This window comes from Suricata suricatta, chromosome 12, assembly GCF_006229205.1.
Source record: "Suricata suricatta isolate VVHF042 chromosome 12, meerkat_22Aug2017_6uvM2_HiC, whole genome shotgun sequence".
NCBI lineage: Eukaryota > Metazoa > Chordata > Mammalia > Carnivora > Herpestidae > Suricata > Suricata suricatta.
Window position 1 is genome coordinate 5,981,053 of NC_043711.1, and position 24,298 is coordinate 6,005,350.

The 24,298-nt window shown below is 52.5% G+C and overlaps 1 protein-coding gene across 1 annotated transcript in view; it reads left to right on the forward strand.

Moving 5' to 3' along the window:
• Window positions 1–24,024, forward strand: part of INSR (insulin receptor) — a 107,386-nt gene extending 83,362 nt beyond the window's left edge. The window contains exons 11-21 of the mRNA XM_029916523.1: window positions 2,579–2,850; window positions 4,264–4,403; window positions 10,109–10,268; window positions 13,096–13,198; window positions 14,403–14,470; window positions 16,397–16,641; window positions 17,733–17,843; window positions 17,932–18,091; window positions 19,654–19,783; window positions 20,099–20,233; window positions 22,736–24,024. Coding sequence (XP_029772383.1) covers window positions 2,579–2,850; window positions 4,264–4,403; window positions 10,109–10,268; window positions 13,096–13,198; window positions 14,403–14,470; window positions 16,397–16,641; window positions 17,733–17,843; window positions 17,932–18,091; window positions 19,654–19,783; window positions 20,099–20,233; window positions 22,736–23,090 — 1,879 coding nt within the window. The 3' untranslated portion in view covers window positions 23,091–24,024. The remainder of the gene's footprint in view (window positions 1–2,578; window positions 2,851–4,263; window positions 4,404–10,108; window positions 10,269–13,095; window positions 13,199–14,402; window positions 14,471–16,396; window positions 16,642–17,732; window positions 17,844–17,931; window positions 18,092–19,653; window positions 19,784–20,098; window positions 20,234–22,735) is intronic.
• The last annotated feature ends 274 nt before the right edge of the window (window positions 24,025–24,298 follow it).

The window sequence follows — 24,298 nt, forward strand, 5'->3', positions numbered from 1 at the left end:
ACGTAATACGACTTAGCAGACATGGGCAAAGATGCTACATTAACACAACCCCAGGACCAGTTAATGTGAGACTTTAGATCCCATGTCCTGAACGAAACAGTGCGCTGACAGTTTTAACTCAGAGGTGTGAGGATGGCTTACGATCAGGAGACAGGAAAGTTCATCAAGAGGTCCGGTGAGGAAGATCACATGATATTCTCATTTGGCAGCGTTAATTAAAAACTCCTTTTTGAGGGAAACGAGTGAAAAAGAGGCCTTTTATAAACGTAGGCGTGGAATGCTTCTGCTACACTGTAAATAGGATCTAGGTGAAATCAACAGCCGAGGTAACATTGTCCTGAAACTCTCTCCCTGCTACAGTTGGAAGGAAGCTCAAGGTCACTACTAAATTAACATTTTCCTGGGTATCTTACCAATGCAATAGGACACAAAATAGAAATTAAAACAGCAAAGAATGGATTGTGGGAAATAATGTCACTCATGTTTGCGGACAGCCTCGTGCAGGGGTGGGCAAGCTATGGTGGAGGGGCTGGCTGCCCGTTTTTTAGTCAATGAAGTTCCATTGGAATGCGGCCACGCCCATCTGTTTATATTTTGTCTATGGCTGCTTCCAAGCTGCCCTGGCTGGAATGTCATTGGATGTTGAGCAGAGCCGTGGAGCACGTGTCCTGCAAAACCCAAAATACTTACTTTCTAGCATTTACAGGAAGAGTTTGCCGGCTCTTTCTAGCATGTTCCTTGAAAACCCAAGAAAATCCGCTCTGCCGCTCTGAGAGTTTGGGAAAGAAAGTACAATATAAATAAACAAAAAGCCAGTCGAGGTACTGGCCATACGTGGAACGAAAAAACAGAATATGAAAAAAAAATGGAGTCTCTTGGGTTCAGAATCTGAGAACAAACTAAACCCCAGAAAACCCTGTAACCCCCAGTATAGATGAGGTGGTCCTGAGGTGCAGTTTCAGGCGCTGCTGGCGAGACCCCAGGCCGGTGAGAGGCTCCCGGAGAGCCGTTTCGTTTTGCCACGTGGACAAACAGGTACAGCCTAGCGATTCCTCCTCTAAGCATCTACTTTTAGGATCTAATAAACAGTCAGACAATGACCGAAGCAATATTTACAACAGCAAAAAACCCCAGACACAAAACCTCGGGACTCTCTGCTGCAGGTATCTTGGGTTCGGCGCCAGACCGCGGTGGTGAACCGATTCGGCGATAAAGCCGGTCACGTGACTTTTTGGTTCCTCGGTGCGTGCAAACATGTTTATGCCACACTCTAAGTCTGTTAGGTGTGCAGGAGCGTTACGTCTCACAAAACGACGTGCACACCTCCATGTAAAACCCTTGCTTAAAAGGTACAACCCATTGTTTGGGCTTTCCGAGTAGTGAGCACTGGTCACCGATCATTGTAACAAACGTTAACGATGATGAGAATGTTTGAAATGTTGCAAGAATCACCCAAAGGTGACACAGAGACACAGAGGAACCGGTGTTGGAAAAAAATACCGACGGTAGACTCGCCTGATGCAGGGACGCCCCAGCCTTCAGTCTGCAAAAGAGTCGTTCTGTGAGGCGCAGGGATTCGAACGGTAATAGCATGTGGGCGTCTGTATGAAATAAAATCGGAGGACGGTTAGTAAATTCTGGCTCACGCATCGAATTGGTTATTTTCCAGTTTTCCACGTTTTCTGCAGTGAGCATGTGGCACTTCGGTAGCAAGGAGGGAAAACCTTCACGATGAAAAAAAAGAAAAAAAAAAACACCCAAATTCTGTCCTCAGTCTTTAAGGCATTATGTTCTAAGGAAGGTGTTTGAGGAATGTGTCCGATAGCACAGGGGAACCAAGGATCTTAAAGCCAGCTCCATCTTTGTTACACCTGCACCTAGGATTCCCAGGGAAAAAATGGCCCACAGGAAACAGTGGGCGGTGGAATGATGAATAATTTAAGTTTTCTTTATGCCTTTTTTTTGGTTTGTGTTTATAAATTTTTAGGCAATTACATTTAGTTTTTAATATCTTAAATGGGGGGAATGTGTGTCGACTGCATTTTTTTTTTTTTGCTTTTTGTTTTTTGTTTTGTTTTTATTTTAGTTTTTGGGGTTTTTTGGAGTTCCCCTTACCAATTTGAGTGATAAGACTTTTTTTTTTTTTTAACCCAAGAATGAAAAACTATGTCGATATTATGCAGATACACTGAACGGAAAATAAGAATTGGAGGCTGCGTTTTTTCCTGTTTACGCTGCCGATGCGGGCGGGTAGTTTTAGCTTGGGTTTGTGCCGTGTGACAGGGTTCCTGAAAAGCGGGCTCTCCCATGCTTTGGGTATCTTAATTCTTAACACTGAGCCTGGGTGGCTGATTAGTCTGCAAAATGCAAACCGGAAATCATGCTCGCCAAGGGGAGCGTTGGTGGGTGTTGGAAGCCGCTCCGGGTTGTAATTCTGGCAGCCTGCGGTTAATCTGGGTGCCTGCCCACATCTCCACTGCTCCGCAGTCTTTAATTTTGTTTAAACCCTTTGTGCCCCGGCGTCACTTGCTGTTTTTGCAAGATGGTGACTGACGCATGCGTCCCGCTGTCCTGACAGGCCGTCGCGGAAGCGCAGGGCCCTTGCCGACGCCGTGAACGTGACCGCCGCCGCGCCCACGGTCCCGGGCTTCCCCAACACGTCGACCAGCGCGCCCACGAGCCCGGAGGAGCACAAGCCCTTCGAGAAGGTGGTGAACAAGGAGTCGCTGGTCATCTCCGGCCTGCGTCACTTCACCGGCTACCGCATCGAGCTGCAGGCTTGCAACCAGGACGCCCCGGAGGAGCGGTGCAGCGTGGCGGCCTACGTCAGCGCCAGGACCATGCCCGAAGGTGGGCTGCGGAGCCCGGGCCCAGCCGGGCGGGCGAGCGCTCCACCTGCCAGGCGGCCAGATGCCTACCTGAGCGTACTTGCCTTTATCGGGCTTTATTTTTGTTGTTTATTTAAATATTTTTAAATATTTTTAGTTATTTTTGAGAGAGAGACAGTGGGAGTGGGGGAGAGAGAGAGAGAGAGAGACAGAGAGAGAGAGAGACACACACACACACACACAGAATCCCAAGCAGGCTCCAGGCTCTGAGCTGTCAGCACGGAGCCCCATGAGGGCCTCAAACTCACAAACCGTGCAATCGTGACCTGAACCAAAGTCGGACGCTTAACCGACTGAGCCACCCGGGCACCCCAATCATTCAAAAAAGTATTTTTTAATGTTAGTTTATTTTTGAGAGTGACAGAGAGAGAGTGGAAATAGGGGAGGGGCAGAGAGAGAAAGAGACACAGAATCTGAAGCAGGCTCCAGGCTCTGAGCTGTGAGCACAGAGCCCCATGCGGGGCTTGAACCCATGAACTGTGAGATCATGACCTGAGCTAAGTTGGACACTCAACCGACTGAGCCATCAATTTTTATTTGTGCCCAGCTTTATTGAGCTGCAGTTGACAGGCAAACAGCATTGTGTAAGCTGACGGTGTGCAACGTGTTGATGTGGTGTGCGTACTTACTGCAGTGTGATTGCCCCTGGAGTGTTAGCTCACACCTGCGTCATAATACGGGATCACCATTTCTTTTTTTGTAGCGAGGACACTTAAGATTTACTCTCTTAGCGGCTGTGGAGTGTGTGCCAGGGTTTTATTAACTGTAGTCGCCATGCTGTACAGGCCGTCCCTACAGCTTAATTCACCTCCTACGCTGGAAGCTCGTCCCCTTGGGCCAGTATCTTTGCATTCACCCCCTGCCCCTGGTAACCATCATTCTGGTCTCCGGTGTGAGCTCTCTTTTTTTAAGACTCCACAAATGAGTGAGATCACACAGTATTTGTCTTTCTCTGCCTGGCTTATTTCACTGAGCATAATGCCCTTTAAGGTTCGTCCATATTTGGCTTTATTATTATTATTTTTTTTTTCAATAAATTTCTCTGCCCCTCCCCTTCTTATACTCCGTTTCTCTCTCTCTCTCTCAAAAATAAATAAAACATTAAAAAAAGAAAAAAGAAAAGAAATACATCTACGTACTGTATTAATCGGGGTTCTCCAGAGAAGCAGAACCAGTGGGATATGAGGTGGGCAGATGGATGGATGGATAGATATGTGGACAGACCCGCGAGGGGAGTTGGAAGTGTCCATTCTCCCACACGGGAAAGGGAACGCAGGAAAGTTACACAGGCGGCTTGCGGTTGCTCGGCTGGAGGCGGCCGTGGTGGGATCTGACCCAGGGTCAGGAGCCTGCCTCTAACCACTGCTCCTTACAGCCAAGGCAGATGACATTGTTGGCCCTGTGACCCACGAGATCTTCGAGAACAATGTCGTTCACCTGATGTGGCAGGAACCTAAGGAACCCAATGGGTTGATTGTGCTGTATGAAGTGAGTTACCGGCGGTACGGCGATGAGGTAAGGCCCTCGGTGCCTGGCTGCGGCTTCAGAGCTGTCATCGGTACCTCCTTTGTCCTCTTTTTTTCTTTTTTTTATTTATTTTGAGAGCGACAAGACAGCATGAATGAGGGAGAGGCCGAGAGGGAGGGAGAGAATCCCGAGCAGGCTCCAGGCTCCCAGCGCAGAGCCCACAAAGCCGTGACATCACGACCTGAGCTGAAGAGCCGGACGCTTAACCCACTGAGCCACCAGGCGCTCCGCCCGATTCTTCTTAAATTTTAGCCCACGGTTCTCCTCTTCGATGCTTTGTCATTAGGACTCAAAGCCTTGATTCGCAACTTTCCAGGGAGGCGAGTTAGAAATGCTGATCCACAAGCTCATTTATTTTCTCGGTCTCTCACGTCGCTTTTTCGGCTTGTCCTACGAGGTGAATGATGGCTGCCTGCATGTGTGTCCCTCCTGACGCGACAGGAGACCCGGGTCACTTTAGACAGAGTTACCTGAGACTGGGGAGAAATCACTTCCAACCTTAATAAGTCCCTTTCTGTTTACATCCCGACGCCGGGCAGGGGGACGGGTGAGCGCACAAAACGTGGGATCTCAGAAGGACAAAAAAGTAGCCAAGGATTCGCCGTGTGCCCTGCACGTATTAAACGCTTTACACACAGGCGTGTCTCGTTGATCATATTTCATCACGTCTGACACGTGATTAGGCAGCCCCGTTATTTTTACGGGCTGTTTAAAAAGAAAAAGATGCCACCAAGCCTAATTGTGAATCGGTGTGGCTTGTCAGACGCATCCCGATTTAATGGCAAACGCATATAATAATATGCCCCTCAGGATGAAACGCAGTCGGTCCTCAGGAGAAGCCAGTGAGCTTGGGACCGAGGCGGCCGGAATTTAAGTTTTGTCCTGAGTCCACAAGAATCGGGTCAGGATTCGAACCCGGGACTCTCGGATGTTCTGATCTGAGGCTTAGCAACTTTTTCTTTCTGTGAAGGGCCAGTCAGTAAACATGTTTGGCTTTGCTGCCGGATGGTCTGCTTCGAGTTTGTCGTATGGCTGTGTGCCAATAAAATATTTTTTTACAAAATCAGGCAGCGGGCTGGACTTGGGGACAGCGGGCCTCTGACTGGGGACAGCTCTCCCCCCCCTTAGTGGGTGTCTTCAACCCGAGAAATCACGTCACCTCCCTGGGTCTGAGTGAGCCCCTCCTGCCCCATCCTTTGCAGCCACCATTTAAACTGCACGGCGACCCGACCACGTGGGATCTGTTAGGGCCTCCGTTTACGGCTGGAAGTGTGGACAGCTTGGGAGCTGCGCGGGCGGGTTCAGGGTCACACACGCGGCGCCGGAATCCACACTGTTGGGCTCTGGAGTCCGCCACCTGTGGGTAGGGCACCCACTGAGGTCAGAGGTCATTTCCTTTTCTTCTTTTTTTAATGGAGAAATGTTAAAATTTATTATTTTTAAAATAGAATTTATTGTCAGGTTGGCTAACACACATGTGCTATGTGCCCTTGGTTTCGGGGGTAGATTCCCGTGATTTGTTGCTTACATGTAATGCCAGTGTTCCGCCCAAGCGCCCTCCTCAGTGCCCGTCACCCACTTTCCTCCCCCCTCCCCCCATCCACCCTCAGTTTGTTCTCTGTATTTGAGAGTCTCTTACGGTTTGCCTCCCTCCCTCTGTGTTTGAAACTATTTTCCCCCCTCCCCCTCCCCCATGGTCTTCTGTTAAGTTTCTCAAGTTCCGCACAGGAGTGAAAAGACATGACATGTGTCTTTCTCTGACTGACTTATTTCACTTAGCATAATACCCTCCAATTCAATGGCCAGAGAGTCTGTACTTTTAGTTTTGGGAGCCATAACGTCCGGCATGGACATGGGGGTTGTTTTCTTTTTTCTTTTTTTCCCCTTAAAAAAAATTTTTTTTTATGATAGCTTTACTGTGTGATCCAGTCACGTGCCATAAAACGCATCCGTTTAAAATCTACAGTTCACTGGCGGGTTTTTAAACATGATTCTAAAGTTTTTAAGTAATCTGTGCATCTGCACCCAGTGTGGGGCTCAAACTCCCAACCCTGAAATCCAGAGCCTTACGCTCTACTGACCGAGCCCAGCAGGTCCCCTACAGTTCAGTGGTTTTTAGTAATTCACAGAGTTGGGCAGCCATCAGAGTATTTTCATTACCCTAAACCGCCGCCCCCCCCCCCCCCCCCCCCCCCCCCCCCCCCCCCCCCCCCCCGACCCCGGTCTTCCCTGCCTCCTCTCCAGCCTGTTCTCTGCTTTCTGTATCTATGAATTTGCTGTTCTGGGTATTTCCTATGAATGAATCACAGCATAAATGGCCTTTGGATCCTGGTTTCAGATCGATGGACCCCATTTTGTTATTCACTCATCCGTAGATGGACATTTGGGTTGTTTCCACCTTATGGCCATTGTGAGTAATGCTGCTCGGAATGTCGATGTGCAAGTTTTTGTGTCTCTTGGGTGCGCACCAAGGGATGGAATCCTGAGTTCTGTGCTAACTCTGCATTTAACTAAAAAAAAATTTTTTTAATGTTTATTTTTGAGAGAGAGAACGAGAGACAGAGCCCAATTGGGGGAAGGGCGGAGAGAGAGGGAGACACAGAATCCAAAGCAGGCTCCAGGCTCTGAGCTGTCAGCACAGAGCCCGACGTGGGGCTCGAACCCATGAACCGTGAGATCATGACCTGAGCCGAAGTCCGACGCTTCACCACCTGAGCCACCCGGGCGCCCCAACTCTGCATTTAACTTCTAAAGGAAATGTCCACTCTTTCCCAAAGTGGCTGTACCATTTTCTGTCCCCACCGGCAGTGTGTGAGGGTTCCAATTTCTCCACTTTGGTGGCCGGCACCTGTTCTGGGCTGTCTCTTGGACAGGAGCATGCTGGTGGGTGTGAATGGTGTCTCGCTGTGGTCTCGGTTTGCGTTGTCTTGGATGGTTCGTTTGGGCCTGAGTTCTGTGCTCACCCCCGAACCCATGGGCCTCTTTGGCTCGGGGCAGCCGTGGGAAGTGAGGGTCAGTCCTGGAACCCGGGTGGGGCTGAGGATGAGCCCACACCTGTCCCAGACCGGTCAGTCCTGTTTGCCCTTTATGGGAACAGAGAGATGGGGGGAAATAGAGAGTGAGAGATTACAATCCCCTTTGAGAGACCATTTTAGGGGCGCCTGGGTGGCTCCGTCAGTTAAAAGTCTGACTTTGGCTCAGGCCGTGACCTCGCGGTTCGTGGTCCGAGCCCTGCGTCGGGCTGTGCTGCCAGCCAGCCCAGAGCCTGGAGCCTGTGTCCCTCCTGTGTCTGTGTCTCCCTCTCTCTTTGCTCCTCCGCTGCTCATGTTCTGTCTCTCTATCTCTCTCTCTCAAAAATAAATAAGCATTAAAAAAATTAAGTGAGAAAATAATGTAACACTTCTTTAACACCCTTGCGGTATGATTTTGCCAGTCCTACAAAATTCCCTCCAGCCCTGGGTGGGACGTCATTTTCTTTTCTTTCTTTTCTTTCTTTTTGCTTTTTGTATTTGCTGGTTGGATAGCTGAAATTCCCTCCAGCTGCATCACTCCTGAGTCTCTTTCTCCTTGGACCTTGAGTCCAAGTCCTTCGCCTTCTTAACCACACCCCCTCTCGGCCCCCAGAGACCTTGGCCGCAGGGGCCACCCCTCCTGGCGAGGAGCCTCGATTCTTCGTTGTGGGGGGTTCCCTTCCTCTGCACCAGAATCTTTCAGTTTTGAGCTTTGCTTCCTTGTTGGCACCAACTTCTGTGTCACTGGCTTCTCTATAGAGGTTTTTGCCTCTTGTTTTGCTTTTTGTTCTTGTTTCTTGGTGTCGGTGGAGACAGCGGCCTGAGCTTCTGGTTCCTTCCGTCGTATACCCCTTGCAGTGCCTGGGGTCCGCAGCCGGCCTTGGAGGATGCGGTTCCCCTTTGTCCTGGATAGCAGCTACCTTCGGGTTCTATATTTGCTTATTTGTCCCTTTCTCCTTTGGTGACTCATTCCACTTGGAAGAACGTTTGGACGGGGCCCCTGAAGCCAGCCTGATCCAGCCCGATCTGTTTTCTTGCTGTTACTGTCACATGATAAGCCCGGGGTTTTTTACGGTTCTTTCTCTCCCGCTAAAACTTTCCAGCCCGGCTCTCTGCATGCACGATTAACTTGGAGCTGTTTTGGAAAGTTTTTAAAATTTGGCCCGATGCGTGCAGGTTTCACCGTCTTACTTTCCCGGGGAGCCTCACGCCTCTTCTCATGAGCTCGGGGTCGATCTCTGTTTATCACTGGGGCGTGTCTGCCATCCTTATCTCCTCTCTGTTTTCCGAGATTTGGGTCGATCCCAGCTTTTAATGATGGTACAGTGAATCACATCGAATCAAACGGCTGCGCCCTGGGAAGGAAGAAGCTTTAAGATCTGCCTTCAGACACGAAGCCCACGCCCGGGTTTGGATCCGAGACCAGGGGGTGTGGGGCAGAGCCCGGAGTCCGGGTTAGGTGACGTGGCTGTCTCCTTTCCCATCCGGCTCGGACTTTGTGGAGGCTGGTGACAGTGCCCCGCGGCGGTTTCACAGCGTTTGGGGGCCGGATGGGTCTGGACTCCGGGGCCGGCCCCGCCACCTCCAGCCGCCAGCGCTTCCCCATGGCCGCGTGGTCTCCCCCACCTGGGCGGCCCGCTGGGTTGGTGCAGCCCCAGATCAAAGGATCGTTTTGCATCTTAAAATGGTTGGGGAAAAGCATTTCAAACCATGGAGAGAAGACCGAGGTCGTGACACGCGTCCACTCCCGGGGAGTCTGGTGGCCCCTGCCCCAGGGGCGCGGGGGCGCGCAGCCTCGCCTGTCTGGGGACGGATGCTGGTGGGGTGGGGGCCGTCGCTGGCTGCTTTTGTCCCACAACGGCAGACCTGAGTGGGTCCCAGGGACCGGCCCCTTGAAGCCAAACGCATTTACTGTCTGGCCCTTTACTGCAAAGTTGGCCGACCTCTGCCCTGAGCCTCCGTTTCCTGTCTCCCACAAGAGGCCGAGCCCCGGTGGGGTGAGAAGGAAGTGACCCAATCCAGGTCAAATGCTTGGCTTGTGGTTTAGGAAGGGTTATCAGTAGTGATCGCCTCCCTGTCTGCTTCCTTGTCCCCAAAACTAGGGCGCTCATGTCACTTCCATGTCACCCAGTGACCGTTCCTTACTCCCTGTATGTCCTCTCTTTGCTTTTAAGTTTGTTTTCATTTATTTTGTGAGAGAGCAAGCGGGGGAGGGGAGAGGGAGACGGAATCCCAAGCCGGCTGCGCACTGTCGACACAGAGCCCAACTTGGGGCTCAACGCGGGGCTCAAACTCACAAACCGTGAGATCCCTTTTTTTTTTTTGAGAGACAGAGAGAGACAGCGTGAGCAGGGGAGAGTCAGAGAGGGAGGGAGACACAGAATGTGAAGCAGCTCCAGGCTCTGAGCTGTCAGCACAGAGCCCGACGGGGGGGGGGCTCAAACCCATGAACGTGAGATCCTGAGCTGAAGCCGGACGCTTAACCGACTGAGCCACCCAGGCGCCCCACAAACCATAAGATCCTTAACTGACTGAGCCCCCAGGTGCCCCTCCTCTGTGTCCTTCCCGACATTCCTGCACATTCCCGCCGGTGGAGGGGCGGGCCCTGGGGGGGCGTGCCCTCCCACACCAGCCCCTCCCACACCAGCCCTCCCACACCGGCCTCTCTCCTCTGTCTTCCAGGAGCTGCACCTGTGCGTGTCCCGCAGACACTTCGCTCTGGAGCGGGGCTGCAGGCTGCGCGGGCTGCCACCGGGGAACTACAGTGTGCGAGTTCGGGCCACCTCCCTGGCGGGCAACGGCTCCTGGACAGAAGCCACTTATTTCTATGTGACAGACTATTGTAAGTGGGCACGGCTGCTTTGGCGGGCTCTGCGCCGGGTGCTGAGTGTGGCAGAACGTTTCAGAGGCTGGCTGGGGAAGCTCGGAGGCTGTGCCCGCTGGCCCTGGACTTGCCCTCTGGGTCTGCCAGCTGCTGCTGTGTGACCTGGGCAGGGTGCTTGCCCTCTCTGAGTCTGCACTTCCTCATGTGACCATGGGATCCCTCCAGAGATGAAAGGAGGTTTCGGTGAGAACTAAAAAAACATTGATTTTTTTGTCTGGGACAGCAATAGATCGTTTTTTTTTAAACTTTTTAATGTTTATTTATTATTGAAACAGAAACAGAACACCAGTGGGGGAGGGTCAGAGAGAGAGGGAGACACAGAATCTGAAGCAGGCTCCAGGCTCTGAGCTGTCAGCGCAGAGCCCGATGCGGGGCTCGAACTCACAAACTGTGAGATCATGACCCGAGCCGAAGTCGGACGCTCAACCGACTGAGCCACCCAGGCACCCCTTAAACATCCAATTTAAAAAGAAATAGAAAAGATAGAAGACATAAGGGAAAAAGTCCAACCTCAAAGCCACATTAAAAAAAAAAACAAATCAAGATGTAATTTTTAACTTATCAAATTGGTAAGGCTTTTTGTTTCTGGGTTATTAAAATATATATTTAATCCAAATATATTTTAATATATTTATGATATAAATATGTTTTAATATGAATATATTTTAAACATTTCCATTTTAGTTAACAAAACAGTGCACTGTTGGTTTCAGGAGTGGAAGTCAGTGGTTCATCATTTCCATACAACGCCCAGCACCCTCTTCACACGTGCCCTCCTCTGTTAATTCTAGCGGGTAGTGTGGTCCGAGAGTAGAGGCACATGGATGTTCTTTGCTAATATGTATCAAACATTTTATAAAAGCTCTTCCTCTCCGAGCCAACAGTTCTGGTTCTAGAAATTTATCCTGAGGAAATGATCAGAGATGTCCAAAAAAAGATACATGTTCAAGGAAACGCAGCCCAGTGTTACTAGAGAAACAAGCCCGGAGAATTACATGGTTGACACAGTAGATTATTTAAAAGTGATTCTTTTCTCCCTCCCTCCTGACTTTCCTTTCCTTCCCTTTCCCTTCCCTCTTTTCTTTTCTCTTTTTACTTCCTTCTCTTTTCCCTTTTCCCTTCCTTCCTTCCTTCCTTCTTTCTTTCTCTTTCCTCCTTTCTAAGCTTATTTATTTTGAGAGCATGGTGCTCTCGCACCCCCCCCCCCACACACACACACAGTGGGGGAGGGACAGAGAGAAGGAGAGACAGAATCCCAAGCAGGCTCTGCCTCATCAGCCCAGAACCCAACACGGGGCTCGAACTCACGAACCCTAAGATCATGACCTGAGCTGAGATCAGGAGTTGGACGCTCAAATGACCGAGCCACTCAGGCACCCTGAGTGCTTTTTTATTTATAGCAAGCAAGCCAGGTGCAGACTCTAAGGAGGCACTGCCCCAGGGGCTGACCCTACCCTTCCACGACTCAGAGCAGGAGTTCTCAGATTTTCCGCCCTGGCTGCTTCCGTTTCTTCACCCCGGTTCTGGTGGCCGCCGGCATCAGAGGCGTGCGCGGGACTGTGGTATCCAGGAAGCAGAGGGGAGGTTGGCGGGGCGCAGCCTACCTCTCTGATTGTGTCCTGAGACACTGTGAGTCCTGGCCCCACGGTGGCCTCCAGGTTCCCTGTTCCCAAGGAAAAAGGGACGGGGGGGGGGGGGGGGGGGGGGGGGGGGGGGGGGGGGAGGGACATGCAGACGCCTAGTAGGTTTCCATCTCTCATGGCCCGTTCAGCCACCAGGTATGTACGGGACTTTCTGTAGCCGCGGGGAGATAAGGCGTAGGCTGTCAGTTCCGGGAGGGGGACAGGAGGACAGGGGGTCTCAGGGCAGCGCTGGCCACCAAGGCCACGTGGAACAGTGGTCAAGAACTCACTCAGACTGCCCGGGTTGAAATCCCTGGCCCACCGAGGATCGGGGCTCTGGGATTTCGGGGCAGGACCCCTCCAGTCTCTGAGCCTCTTCCCAATCTGCTAACTGGCCTGTCACACCACCTGCCACTTTGGCTTATGTGACAATTAAATAAAATCACCGCTGCAAAGCTCTTCAAATAGTGCCCAGTACTTTCTGTAGGTGATCAGCAAACCGCTGTTGATGTTAATGAGTCGGGGAACCGGCTCCCCCCCTGATTCCTCGGAACCCGTTTTCCTCCTCGGCTTGGGAGGGTCCGAATACACAGGCGTGTTTATACTCACGCAGCCGGGCCTTCTGTGCAAATTTAACACATTTCTTTGGGCGAAGATGTTTGCAGGGTCGGGGGGCGGCCCTAGCACACCCCAGGGCACTTCCTGGTGAGTTTTTCTTCTGCCAGAGGTGCTGTCGGGATTAAAATAGGCAATTTAATTGGGTGGGTGGGTGGGGAATTAACATTTCATTTCTGCAGAATGAAAATGTAAGACCATTAGTTTACAAACTGTTAAGACTTTCGAGATGGCGTGTTAAGGAGCAGGGCCCTTCCAAGTGTGGGGACGTGGGTGACAGCCGGGCTCACGTGCCTGTGAAGCTGGCCCTGGGCGAGGGGGCGGGGGAGGGAGGAGGCAGTGGGCAGTGGTCTGGGGGTCGGGGCCTCTGAGCCCACCTCCCAGCCCCATGGAACCAACTGGTGATTCGGGACAATGAAGAGCCCAGGAGACGGGAGACCAGCAAGAGAAGGGGGCAGGTGTGTGTGGCCGGCCATTACAGGCGTAGGTATGACACGCGCTCTGAATACCTTTTGGGGTGAAACATCTGTTTTCTTACTCTATTTCAGTAGATGTCCCATCGAATATTGCAAAAATCATCATCGGCCCCCTCATCTTCGTGTTTCTCTTCAGTGTTGTGATCGGAAGTATTTACCTGTTCCTGAGAAAGAGGTAGGTGTGATGGTGGGGGGCGGAAATGGGTAAACACTGGCTCTCCAGAACAGGAAGTGTGCCTAGGTGCAGAGAGCGCTATGTCTAAGTTCATTGTGTGTTTTACCGTCACGAAGGATGCGTATAGCATGCAGTTTACAGGTCACAGCCATAATATGATATGTACGACGCATTATCGTCTAGCTGGCTGATTCTCACCAAATGTTTCAGTTGATTCCTCCCCCCTCCTCCGCCCCGAACCTTTGTATCCGTAGCCAACCTATGGTTGCAAGTGATGAATGAATATAGTTCCAACCTGAATGTTGGTTGGTGTTTTGTTTTCCTTAAAGAGTATGGTAAAAATGAAATAGGGTGTCTAGGTTCATCAATGAAGAAGTGACTTTAGTCAACTAGGTAATAATTCTTAAATACCAGAGGAACGTGTTCTTTTTTAATTAAAAGGTTTTTTTTAATGATTGAGAGAAAGAGCATGAGCAGGGGAGGGGCAGAGAGGGAGGGAGACACAATCCGAAGCAGGCTGCAGGCTCTGAGCGGTCAGCGCAGAGCCCGACGGGGCTGGAACCCAAAACCCGTGAGATCACGACCTGAGCTGAAGTCAGACGCTCAACCCACGGAGCCCCCCAGGCGCCCCAGAGCTGACAGACTTTTAAGCTTAATCTGCATCGTAACATTTTTGCCATCATCTTAAGCCTGGACAGAGAACAGAACAATAGATCAAGTCTTGGTTTGTAGCATTCCTGTTTCTTGCTGTGATGTAATATTCCTGCTATGGCCAGTTGCAAGCTAGACGTGTCACCGATGATAGTAAGATAATTAGGAAATGGTAAGTTGGCTTTGAACAGCATTTTATTCCATTGTAAACCTATGCTGTTTAATTTTGAATGATGGTTGTATTAACACCCTGCTCCCAAATTTTCCTGAAAACGTAACCATTGTTTCTCATGAGCCGGGATGCAAATACAGTGGGTGAGTGGTTTTTGGGAGTTGGGGGACACCCATGAATTACAGTTTACGGTTCCACGATGATGCACTTACATAGCCATCTGATGGCTTCCGTTCATAACCCCAGACCGTACCCAGGATTACCACGGGGATGCTGCCGGGGAGGCTTGCCATTTACACTGGGGAGCTCGTGACCCCCTTGGGAGTGACCCAGGGTCTCGCGAGAATACCAAGCTAGTGTGTCTTCCTTTTTCCCTTCCAGGCAGCCGGATGGGCCACTGGGGCCACTGTATGCTTCTTCGAACCCGGAGTACCTCAGTGCCAGTGATGGTGAGTACCATCCCCTGACCCCTGGGCGTCCGGAATCCTGCCCTCCGGTGCCCTTTGCCATTGCTGTCAAGTGCACGTCGGGGGCTGACACCCTGGGAGGCTGAGAGGGGCCCTCGTGTTCGCTTGAGACCTGCGTCTTGCTGCAGAGACCCCGATGTGGGAGCAGCCGGACACCTGCCGTCCGGCACGCATTGGATGGCCTGATCTGGCGGGGCAGGGAGGCCAAGAATCTGGTGTCCCAGCTGTGGGGCCTGGAGCCTGGGGCCCGTGCCGGCGACAGTGGCGAGGGTCAGAGCCGCAGAGCCGTGTACGGACTTGCCGTCTAAGCTGGCGGGCGGGAGTCGGCGGCCAGAATGAGAAACTGGGGGTCAGGGGGGTGGGGAAGACAGGAATGGAGGACAGAATGGGGTGAGCAGGAGGCTGTGTGTGTTGGTGGCGCCTGACGTGGGCGTGGGGCCGATGCGGTGGTAACGCACGGCCGGCACCTGCGTTTCCCTTGATTGTGCCAAAGGGCGCGGAGCAAGCCGTGTAGACGAGGCGTGGCAGCTCCGTCAGAGGAGAATGCGTCGCTGCAGTGCAAGTTTCCAAAGTGCTTCACGCAGCGGAAAGCAGAAAAGTGACTTTCAAGGCATGAGCGTCGTTGCTGCTGCTTTGGGAGACGGGGTGATGTGCTTAAGGACCCCCAGGACTTGTTTTAATTGGTCTGATAAGACATGCAGACATGCGGGGAGGGGGGCAGCGCCGCACAGGGGAGCCCCAGGGTCGGGCAGGAGACAGAGGGAGCGCGGGGAGAACGCGGACAGGAGTGTTTGCTGCGGTTTCCTTGGGGAGGCGAGGCGAGGCAGGGAAGACGGAGGACTGGCTCGTTTGAATGATTCTGGTGCATTCCAGGGTGTAGGGCCTGGCCCTGGGGTGGCCAGGGGACGGGGATGGAGCCTAGAGGGTGCGGGCCCCGCAGAGGGAGGGGTTAGGGTTTGGGCTCTGGATCGGCGGTTTTGCGCCCAGAAGGTGCACTCACAGGCAGGCCCCTTACTATGTCTAGGAATTGGCCACCTGGGGAGGGGCCGCCCCCTTTGGGGTCATCGAGGGCCTAGGTGCCAAAGCGTCACAGCAGAGAAAGCAGTCATTCCCGGTGGGGCTGTGTGGCGGGAGCGGGAGGGAATGAACACAGACTGAGGACCCTCCTCTCGCGGTGTGGGAGCGGCACTGGTACCACACGTCGGAGGTGGGGACGCTGAACCTCAGGGGGTGAGGGCATGAGGCCAGGACGGCTGCTCAGGGCTGCCTGCCCACCCTCCTGCCCTGCCGGCCTCCAGGAATGCAGCGATGGCTGCATTCAGCCTGGAACAGGTAGAGGAAGGCGGGAACCATTTCAGCTTTTCTTATGAGGCCTTTGTGTATTCATCTGCAAACTGTTTGCTGTGTAACAAAGCACCCCAACTTCAGGGGCTTAAGACAACCACCATATTAGTGCGGTTTGGTGGGTCTGCCACCTGTGATCTGATCAGCTGGGCCTCAGTCCCATGACTGCTGCCTGCCTGGGGATCTGCTGGTGCTGGGGGCCCTTGGATGGGTCCATCCACATCCCAGGGGTTGGCAGGCGTGGTTGCGTCCCATCCCCTGGGCCCTTGGCAGAAGCAACAGCCTCCGATGGGAGGTCGCATTGTTCGGTGGTGGGGCCCTGAAATCAGAAAGGATGAGGAGGCAGGCGTGGCTCGGCACTTCCTGCCCAGGACCCTGGACCCGTAGTGGCCGTCCCTGTGTGAGGGCAGGGACCCACACCCGTCCTGCTCAGGTTCTGGACCCCAGGGATCACTGAACGAACATCTGCCCGGCGGGGGTGGGGTGGGGGGCGGTGCTCCGGTGGGAGGGGGGCTGGGGGCCCCGGGGCCCGGCGAGGACGCTGTGTAGATAAGTGAGGAGCAGTGTTTCCCTGCTCTGTGTATGTGCCGGACGAGTGGGAGGTGCCGCGGGAGAAGGTGACCCTCCTGCGGGAGCTGGGCCAGGGCTCCTTCGGCATGGTGTACGAGGGCCACGCCAGGGACATCGTCAAGGGCGAGGCGGAGACCCGTGTGGCGGTGAAGACGGTCAACGAGTCTGCCAGCCTGCGGGAGAGGATCGAGTTTCTCAACGAGGCCTCGGTCATGAAGGGCTTCACCTGCCACCACGTGGTGAGTCCGCCTCTGGCCCAGAGCAGACAGGGGCTTCCTTTGCCTGCGCCCCTCCCTCCTGCCCCTACTGCACAGGGTGGGAGGGCCCGAGGTGTGGACCCTGGCTGTCCCCAACTCTGCGAAGGATCCTGAACGTGTGGGGGAGCCCCCCCTTCTCCCTCCTCTAATCACACCCTCTCCCACCTTGCCTGGAGCCAGACTCGTCCATTGCTTTCCAGAATGTCTTGTGTCTTTCCTCTTCCTGGCTCCTTAAAAAAATTTTTTTTTAACATTTTATTATTTTTGGGCAAGACAGACACAGAGTGTGAGTGGGGGAGGGTCAAAGAGAGGGAGGGAGACCCAGAATCAGAAGCAGCTCCAGGCTCCGAGCTGTCAGCACAGAGCCCGACGTGGGGCTCGAACCCACCAACTGTGAGATCATGACCTGAGCCGAAGTCGGATGCTCAACAGACTGAGCCCCCCAGGCATCCCTCTTCCTGGCTCCTTTACAGCCCTTAAACACACGAGTGCTCACCTCCTCCCTCCCCACCGCTTCCCGCTCCTCGTCTCCTGGAGCCGAGTGCTAAGGGGCTCTGCTGGGCGCTAAGCCCCATTCCCGTCTCCGTGATGCATCGGGTGCAGACTCCAAGCCCAGTAAGCTCCTCACGGGAGACACGAGCTGACGCCATGGCGGGATGGAACAGGAGAGCAGAGTCTGGCCACTGGGCATTCAGGACTGGGAACAGGTGTATATGGGCCAAGACTTAAGGATGGAGGGACTGAGCCGTGTGGACATGTCAGGGAACAGAGGGCCAGGCAGAGGGAACAGCAGGTGCAAAGGCTTCAGGTGGGAACGTGCCTCACGTGCTCAGGGACACCGAGGGGGTACCCGAGTGTCTGCCGTGGACGGTTGCTGTCTGTAGGCATGTCTGTCTGCTTCCCCGCCCACCAGACCGGGAGTCCTGAATTCTTTCTCCTTCCTGTGACTCCCCTGTCGTAGCAGTTGAGCTGGACAGAGCAGAGCTCACCACGCAGGGTGCTGTGTGTCACCTTCGTGAGTGGACACCTTCCCCCAGACCCTCCCCCTAGAACGTGCTGCGCTTCCTCCGCAGGTCCGCCTCCTGGGGGTGGTGTCCAAGGGCCAGCCCACGCTGGTGGTGATGGAGCTGATGGCCCACGGGGACCTCAAGAGCTACCTCCGCTCCCTGCGGCCGGAGGCTGAGGTGAGCTGCCCGTGGGGACCCCGCCGGGCACCCGCTCCCGGCCGCAGGGGCCTGCGTTGCTGAACACGACCCCATGTTTCGACTTTAGAATAACCCCGGCCGCCCTCCTCCGACCCTGCAAGAGATGATTCAGATGGCGGCGGAGATTGCCGACGGGATGGCGTACCTCAATGCCAAGAAGTTTGTGCACCGGGATCTTGCCGCTCGAAATTGCATGGTGGCCCACGATTTCACCGTCAAAATTGGAGGTTCGTCCGGCTTTCTGCTTTGAAGTGCGTGGCCCAGGCCAAGTTTGATTGCGGAAGGAGGTGTCTATATTGAGCAGTTCAGTCTTTTCCAGTAGTGCAAAGAGGGCCTGATCCTCAAACTGTAATTTAATTGCATTTGCTTGAGAACCTGCTCATTTACTGCTCAGGGTAATATTTGTGTTCCCTGTTGGCAGAAGCCATTGCACTAGGAGCTGAGAGGCGTGAGGACGGATCAGTCACACGATATTTCTGCCCTTGGCATGTAGTCTTTACCTGCGCCAGGCCGCCCAGTGGCCACCAGCCTCCTGTGGCCATTTGCATTTAAATTACATTAAGTAGAATTAGAAATGTATTCCTTTGGCTGCAACTGGCCACTTTTCAGGTGATCAGTTGCCACCTTGAGCCTGGTGGCTGTTAAGTACTGGGGAGTGTGAAATAGACCGTGTTCGTCATCACAGAAAGTTCTGGACAGGGCTCCTTGAGATGAACAGTAAGGTAGTGCTTATACAAACAAGATAACAAAGACCTGAAGAAATGAAGCGCTCCGTGATCGCGAGGAGCGGCCTCTCTCTGTAGGGAGGCCGCGTTTCCGCAAACCTTGCGGGATGAGTTGACCTGGGGGGACAGCATTCGGTGGGGGAGGGGACAGCAAACGCAGAGGCCATGCGGCTGATGTGATATGAATACAAGGAGTGCAGAGGGAGAGAGCAGCATGAGGGGTGAGGTTAGAGAGAGAGGCAGGAGTCCCACCTGGAGGGCCTGCAAAGTCAGTACGGCACTGGACGTTCTCCTGTCGTCAGTGGGAGGGCTAGGAGGCTAGAAGTGACATGATTCTACTCATGATCCTAAAAGGCCTTCTCTTTTATCAGCAAGGGAAGCCGGACGTGATGCCATTCTGTTTATAATCCCCAAAGGCCTTATCCTCCATTAGCCATGGGAAGCAAGGAATAACAGGATCCTATTTATGCAGCTTTTCTTGGGCAGTGAGCTGCCAGGGTGCAGATGGAGGGAAGGCCCCGCGGGGGAGAGGTGGCCATGGGCCTGGGTGGGGCCAGGGTGGTGAGAAGACCGGCTGGGCTGGAGCGGACTGTGGGAGGAGAGCGGGCAGGACTCAGATGTGGGAGTGAGGAAAGGGGGTGGGTCTAACGTGGACCCTGCCCTGGGCATTGAGCTGGGCGGTGGGTAGTGGTGGAGCCTGATCTAGTGGAAAATAGAAAGTTGGCTGCAGAGACTCAAAGCTTTGGTCTGGGGAGCCTGCAAGGTCATGGATGGGAAGGAAGTGTTGGTGAAAACGGGATTCCCAGGCTGCAGGCTGGAACATCGCTTCTTTACCACTCGGTGCTTCCATTCCCTTCCCCTTACGTGGTGGCCCATCCTTTCCCGCCACATCCCCGTAAGTACCCTCAGCACCCATTCTCACTGGGTCTGGCTGCCACCCAGGTGGGCCCACCCCTGGGGCACGTGAGCCCATCTGACGGCTCTGCAAGGGGCGGGCCAGTGCGGACGGGGACGCCTGTGCTGCAGGCTGAAGGTTAAGCCCATGTTTGACCGTCTGTTGTCAGACTTCGGCATGACCAGAGACATCTATGAAACGGATTACTACCGGAAGGGAGGCAAGGGTCTGCTCCCCGTGCGGTGGATGGCACCAGAGTCCCTGAAGGACGGGGTCTTCACCACTTCTTCTGACATGTGGTGAGTTGTGCATGAATCGGCAGGCAGAAGGCTGGGCTGAATCCCGGGTTCCACTGGGGTGACCAGCAAGTGGGGGCCTGTTAAAACCCGCCTTCCTCGTAGGCTCTTAAGAAAATGAAGGGGGTGTCATGTCCGAGGACCCTTGCCCGGCTACCTATGTTCTGACTGAGACTAATCTAGGCATTTCTGAATGCAGCACGAATTGTTGGGTGAATTGGCCAGCCACGTTCTAGTAAACCAAGAAGGGGTGTGTATGGGTGTGTGTGTGTGTGTTCTAATGGCTTCTTTGTCACTACGTTCAACTGTCCCTGGCAGGTCCTTTGGCGTGGTCCTTTGGGAAATCACCAGCTTGGCGGAACAGCCTTACCAAGGCCTGTCTAATGAACAGGTGCTGAAGTTTGTCATGGACGGAGGATTTCTGGATCAACCCGACAATTGTCCGGAGAGAGTGTAAGTGCAGGAAGACCGTCCAGCCTCTGGGCACTTCGTTAGAAGGGCTTTGCCCTTTGGTTTGCTGTCATGTGTCTACACGTGTGGTTGTGTTTGCACATCGGATCTGTGCACGGACACTGTTTTGCATGTTGTATCGACATATATGCTTGTGTTTGCATGTCATACCTCGACATGTATGGCTTCTTGCATATCCTGTGTGTGGAAGGCTGTACAAGAAACCCCACCTCAGTGGTTTCCATGGGAGAAGGAAACGGGGTAGCTGAAGGTGGCAGATGTATATTTAACTATTTATATACTTCCATCACGTCAGGAAATTAATACAATATTGCATGTCAGTTATACTTCAATAGAATAAGGAAAAAATAAATCCTAAGCATAAATATTTGCTATTTTGGGGCCAGGGATATGTGTTCTGTATCTCCCCACTTCCAGATTTTTCTTTTAAATTTGTTACTGAAAAGAAATAGTACATTTTTGTTACAGGACCAAATGGACCACACACACATGCAGGCCATTTAAATACTTGCAAACGTGTCCAGCCTCCCTGATCGTCCAATAAACAAAGTAAAATGAAGGAAGGTACTCTCTTCCTAAATTAGCAAAAAAAGAAAGGAGGAAGGAAGGAAAGAAAAGGTTTGTTTTTTTTTTTAAGTTTATTTTGAGAGAGAGCCAGTGAGGGGAGGGCAGAAAGAGAAGGGGACAGAAGATCTGAGGCAGGCTCTATGCTGATAGCTGCTACCAGCAGAGAGCCCAGTGTGGGGCTCAAACTCACAAACTGCGAGATCATGACCTGAACTGAAGTCGGATGCTTCACTGATCTACCCGGTGCCCTAGAGAAAAGAGAGTTTTAATACTCAGTGCTGGCAGTAGTTTGGCGAGAGAGTCATTCTTCTCCCCCTGTTAATAGCTACGCAAAGCAATGTTTTTTAAAGTCTCAAAGAGGGGGCGCCTGAATGGCTCAGTCAGTTGAGCATCCGACTTCGGCTCCGGTCATGATCTCACGGCTCGTGGGTTCGAGCCCCGCGTCGGGCTCTGTGCTGACAGCTCGGAGCCTGGAGCTGCTTCCGATTCTGTGTCTCCCTCTCTCTCTGCCCCTCCCCTGCTCACACTCTCTCTCTCTCTCAAAAATAAATAATAAAACATTAAAAAATTAAAGTGTCAAAGAAAATTGAAATCATCTAAATACCCAACAATATGAGAATTGCCAAATAAATTTATAAATTAAAATGGCATAGCTATTGAAATTTGAAAAATATTTTTCAAATATATTTCAAAATATTTTATAAAAATACTTTGTAACTTGGTGAATAAGCCTATATTAAAATATTAAGTGTAAAAAGTATGTATTACATTTCCAAACGTCTTCAGATAGAAAAGATGAGGGAGTTGCGTGCAAGTTGTATTTTCTCTATATTTCGGTGTGTTTTCTTTCTACAATGAACATTTATTAAAGTCCTTTATTAGTGTTTCTTCGGAAGAGGTTTAGCCTCCTGAAAATCCATGGGGGAAAAGGCCCTTTTGATGCTTTATCCCCAAAAGAATGTGGCATTAATTTAGAAAACCCAGTTGGAAGGGATCTCATGGGAAACAGTACGAAGGAGCGTTGTTTAGAAACTCTGAGCAAAGTGTTTCTAAACGTTGCTTCATGAGGTCCTTTCCCAAGTGGTGCCAGTGAGCAGCTGGCAGGAGTCCCAGGACCAGGGAAGTCGAGTAGGCCCTAGGGTAGAGGTCCACAGACCTTCTACAAAGGGCCATAATATAAATATTTTCAGCTTTGTGCGCCCCTCTGTTACAGCTACTCCTCTGCCATGTAGCCTGAAGGCAGCCATTAACAGTACAAAAATGAATAGGTGTAGCTGTGTGCCAATAAAACTTTATTTACAAAAACACTTCAGGGGGCCACACTGAGTCTACAGGTGGAAATATGCCATCCCTGCCATAGAAATTACAGCAGGGCGAGGAGGAGGTAAAGTGGAAATCCCAGGCCCTCAGGTGACCTGCCCTGTGCTCTTGGCGGAGTCAGGTTGGAAGCCCCTGCACACCGCCCTGGAGCACGTGAGGGCCTGCAGGCTGACTGCTCACCACTAGCGTCAGGGTTCTGTCCACACAGCTGCCCCATCGGGCCTCAGGCATCTCAATCCTGAGAGATCTTTGGCCCTAGAAAGATTGCTTATTGGCACAGCGAAATCTTTCAAGCAGCCCCTCATAAAAATTAAACTTTACCAAATGCACCAGAGGGAGGGGGATCCCCAGGAATGTACAAAATTAGAAGCCTTGTTCGACGTGTGGCTGCATCAAAAGGGGCCCTTCTTGGTCTGCCTTGGGAAGGCGGCGGCCCCTTTGTCCTTCCAAACCCGTGTTAGCCTCGGTAGAAATCCTGTTTCTGTCTTGCCCATTGCCTGCGCTGGTGGCCACCATCTGACGCTGGTACTTGTCATCTGTGCAGGCGGCCGGCCGGGCTCCCCGGACTCCCGCCTGACATGTCCCTCTGTCCCGCAGCACCGACCTGATGCACATGTGCTGGCAGTTCAACCCCAAGATGCGGCCCACCTTCCTGGAGATCGTTGATCTGCTCAAGGACGACCTGCACCCCAGCTTTCCGGAAGTTTCCTTCTTCCACAGCGAGGAGAACAAGGCGCCCGAGAGCGAGGAGCTGGAGATGGAGTTTGAGGACATGGAGAGCGTGCCCCTGGATCGGGCCTCACACTCTCAGAGGGAAGAGGCGGGGGGCCGGGACGCGGGGGCCTCGCTGGGGCTCAAGCGGAACTATGAGGAGCACATCCCCTACACCCACATGAACGGGGGCAAGAAGAACGGACGCATCCTGACTCTGCCGAGGTCGAATCCTTCCTAACAGCGCCTGTCTGGGGGGAGGGGTGCCCCACACCCCTCTGGTTCATTCTCCTCTGGTTCGAAGGCCTCCAGAAAACTCAGGATTCTCCTACGAATCTGCCCCAGCGTCAGACGGAGCTCAGAGATCATTATATCCATTGCTGTTCATCTGTGACTTAGAACACATTTGTTTGCTTGCCAAGTTGACTAGCTGTCAGAGACGTGAACTGTGACCCTGGAGAATGGTTTCCTCAGCTGCTGTCCCTAACAGGCCACTGCGGTTTTAAGCCAGGATGGTACTGTTTTTTCAAGTAGATTGAAAGCAAGCACTTGTTTTTACAGATCTTTTTTTTTCTTTTTTTCCTCTGGTGTCTGAGCTACTAAAGCATAAAACTTGTTTGTGGAACAAAAATTTCAAAGAAAGAAAGAAAAAAAGCCACCCTGTTCCAGTAGAATTTCAGACTTTTACGGAGTGAGCTTCGGGAGGAGCCTTCTCATCCAGGCTGAAGGATTTTTTTTCTTTTTCACAAAATCAGTTCCTCAAATTGACCAATAGCTACTGCTTTTATACTTTCGATAAGAATCTGCAGTCGCAGCGTGTGGCTCACGTGTGTCCCTGTGTGTGTGTCCAGGCTAGACGTGGCTGGTGTGTGTGTGTGTGTGTGCACCCGTGTGCTCGCACGCCAAGCTGGCGCTCTGGGGGGCTGGCTCGTGAGGGTCTGCCCTTCTCAAGCTCCTGATCCCTCCCGTCTCCTTCCTCCTCCTTTCCTGGGAGACTGTGCCCACCACAGAGTCTTCTGCCCCAAGCCTAGTCTCAGGAGTCTTTTCTCCCTTACCTTTGGTGAAAAATGTTTTCCGGGAGCCAAGGGAGTAGTTTGGAGTGATAGTGGATCTTTTCAAGACCAAACAAAGCTAGGACATAAAAGAAAAAAAAAAGAACTAAGATGATTAAGAGTTTTGAGAATATATTTGTAACATATTTAATTTTTTAAAAATCTCCAGCATCAGCCTTGTAAGTTATTAACTGTTTCCCGGGGCGGGGGGAGGGCTTGGGGGGGTGCGGGGGGGCGGGGCGCGAGGGCGAGGCACCAGCGGCTGACTGGTTTGGTCTTAAAGGCATCCGTTTTTCTGGGAATAAAGCCACATTAGCTGCTAACCCTTTCGGACATCGTGAGGCCATGGGTGTGGGTGACGGGGTCTGGCGGATGGCTCAGTTTCTGCCTGGGTGAG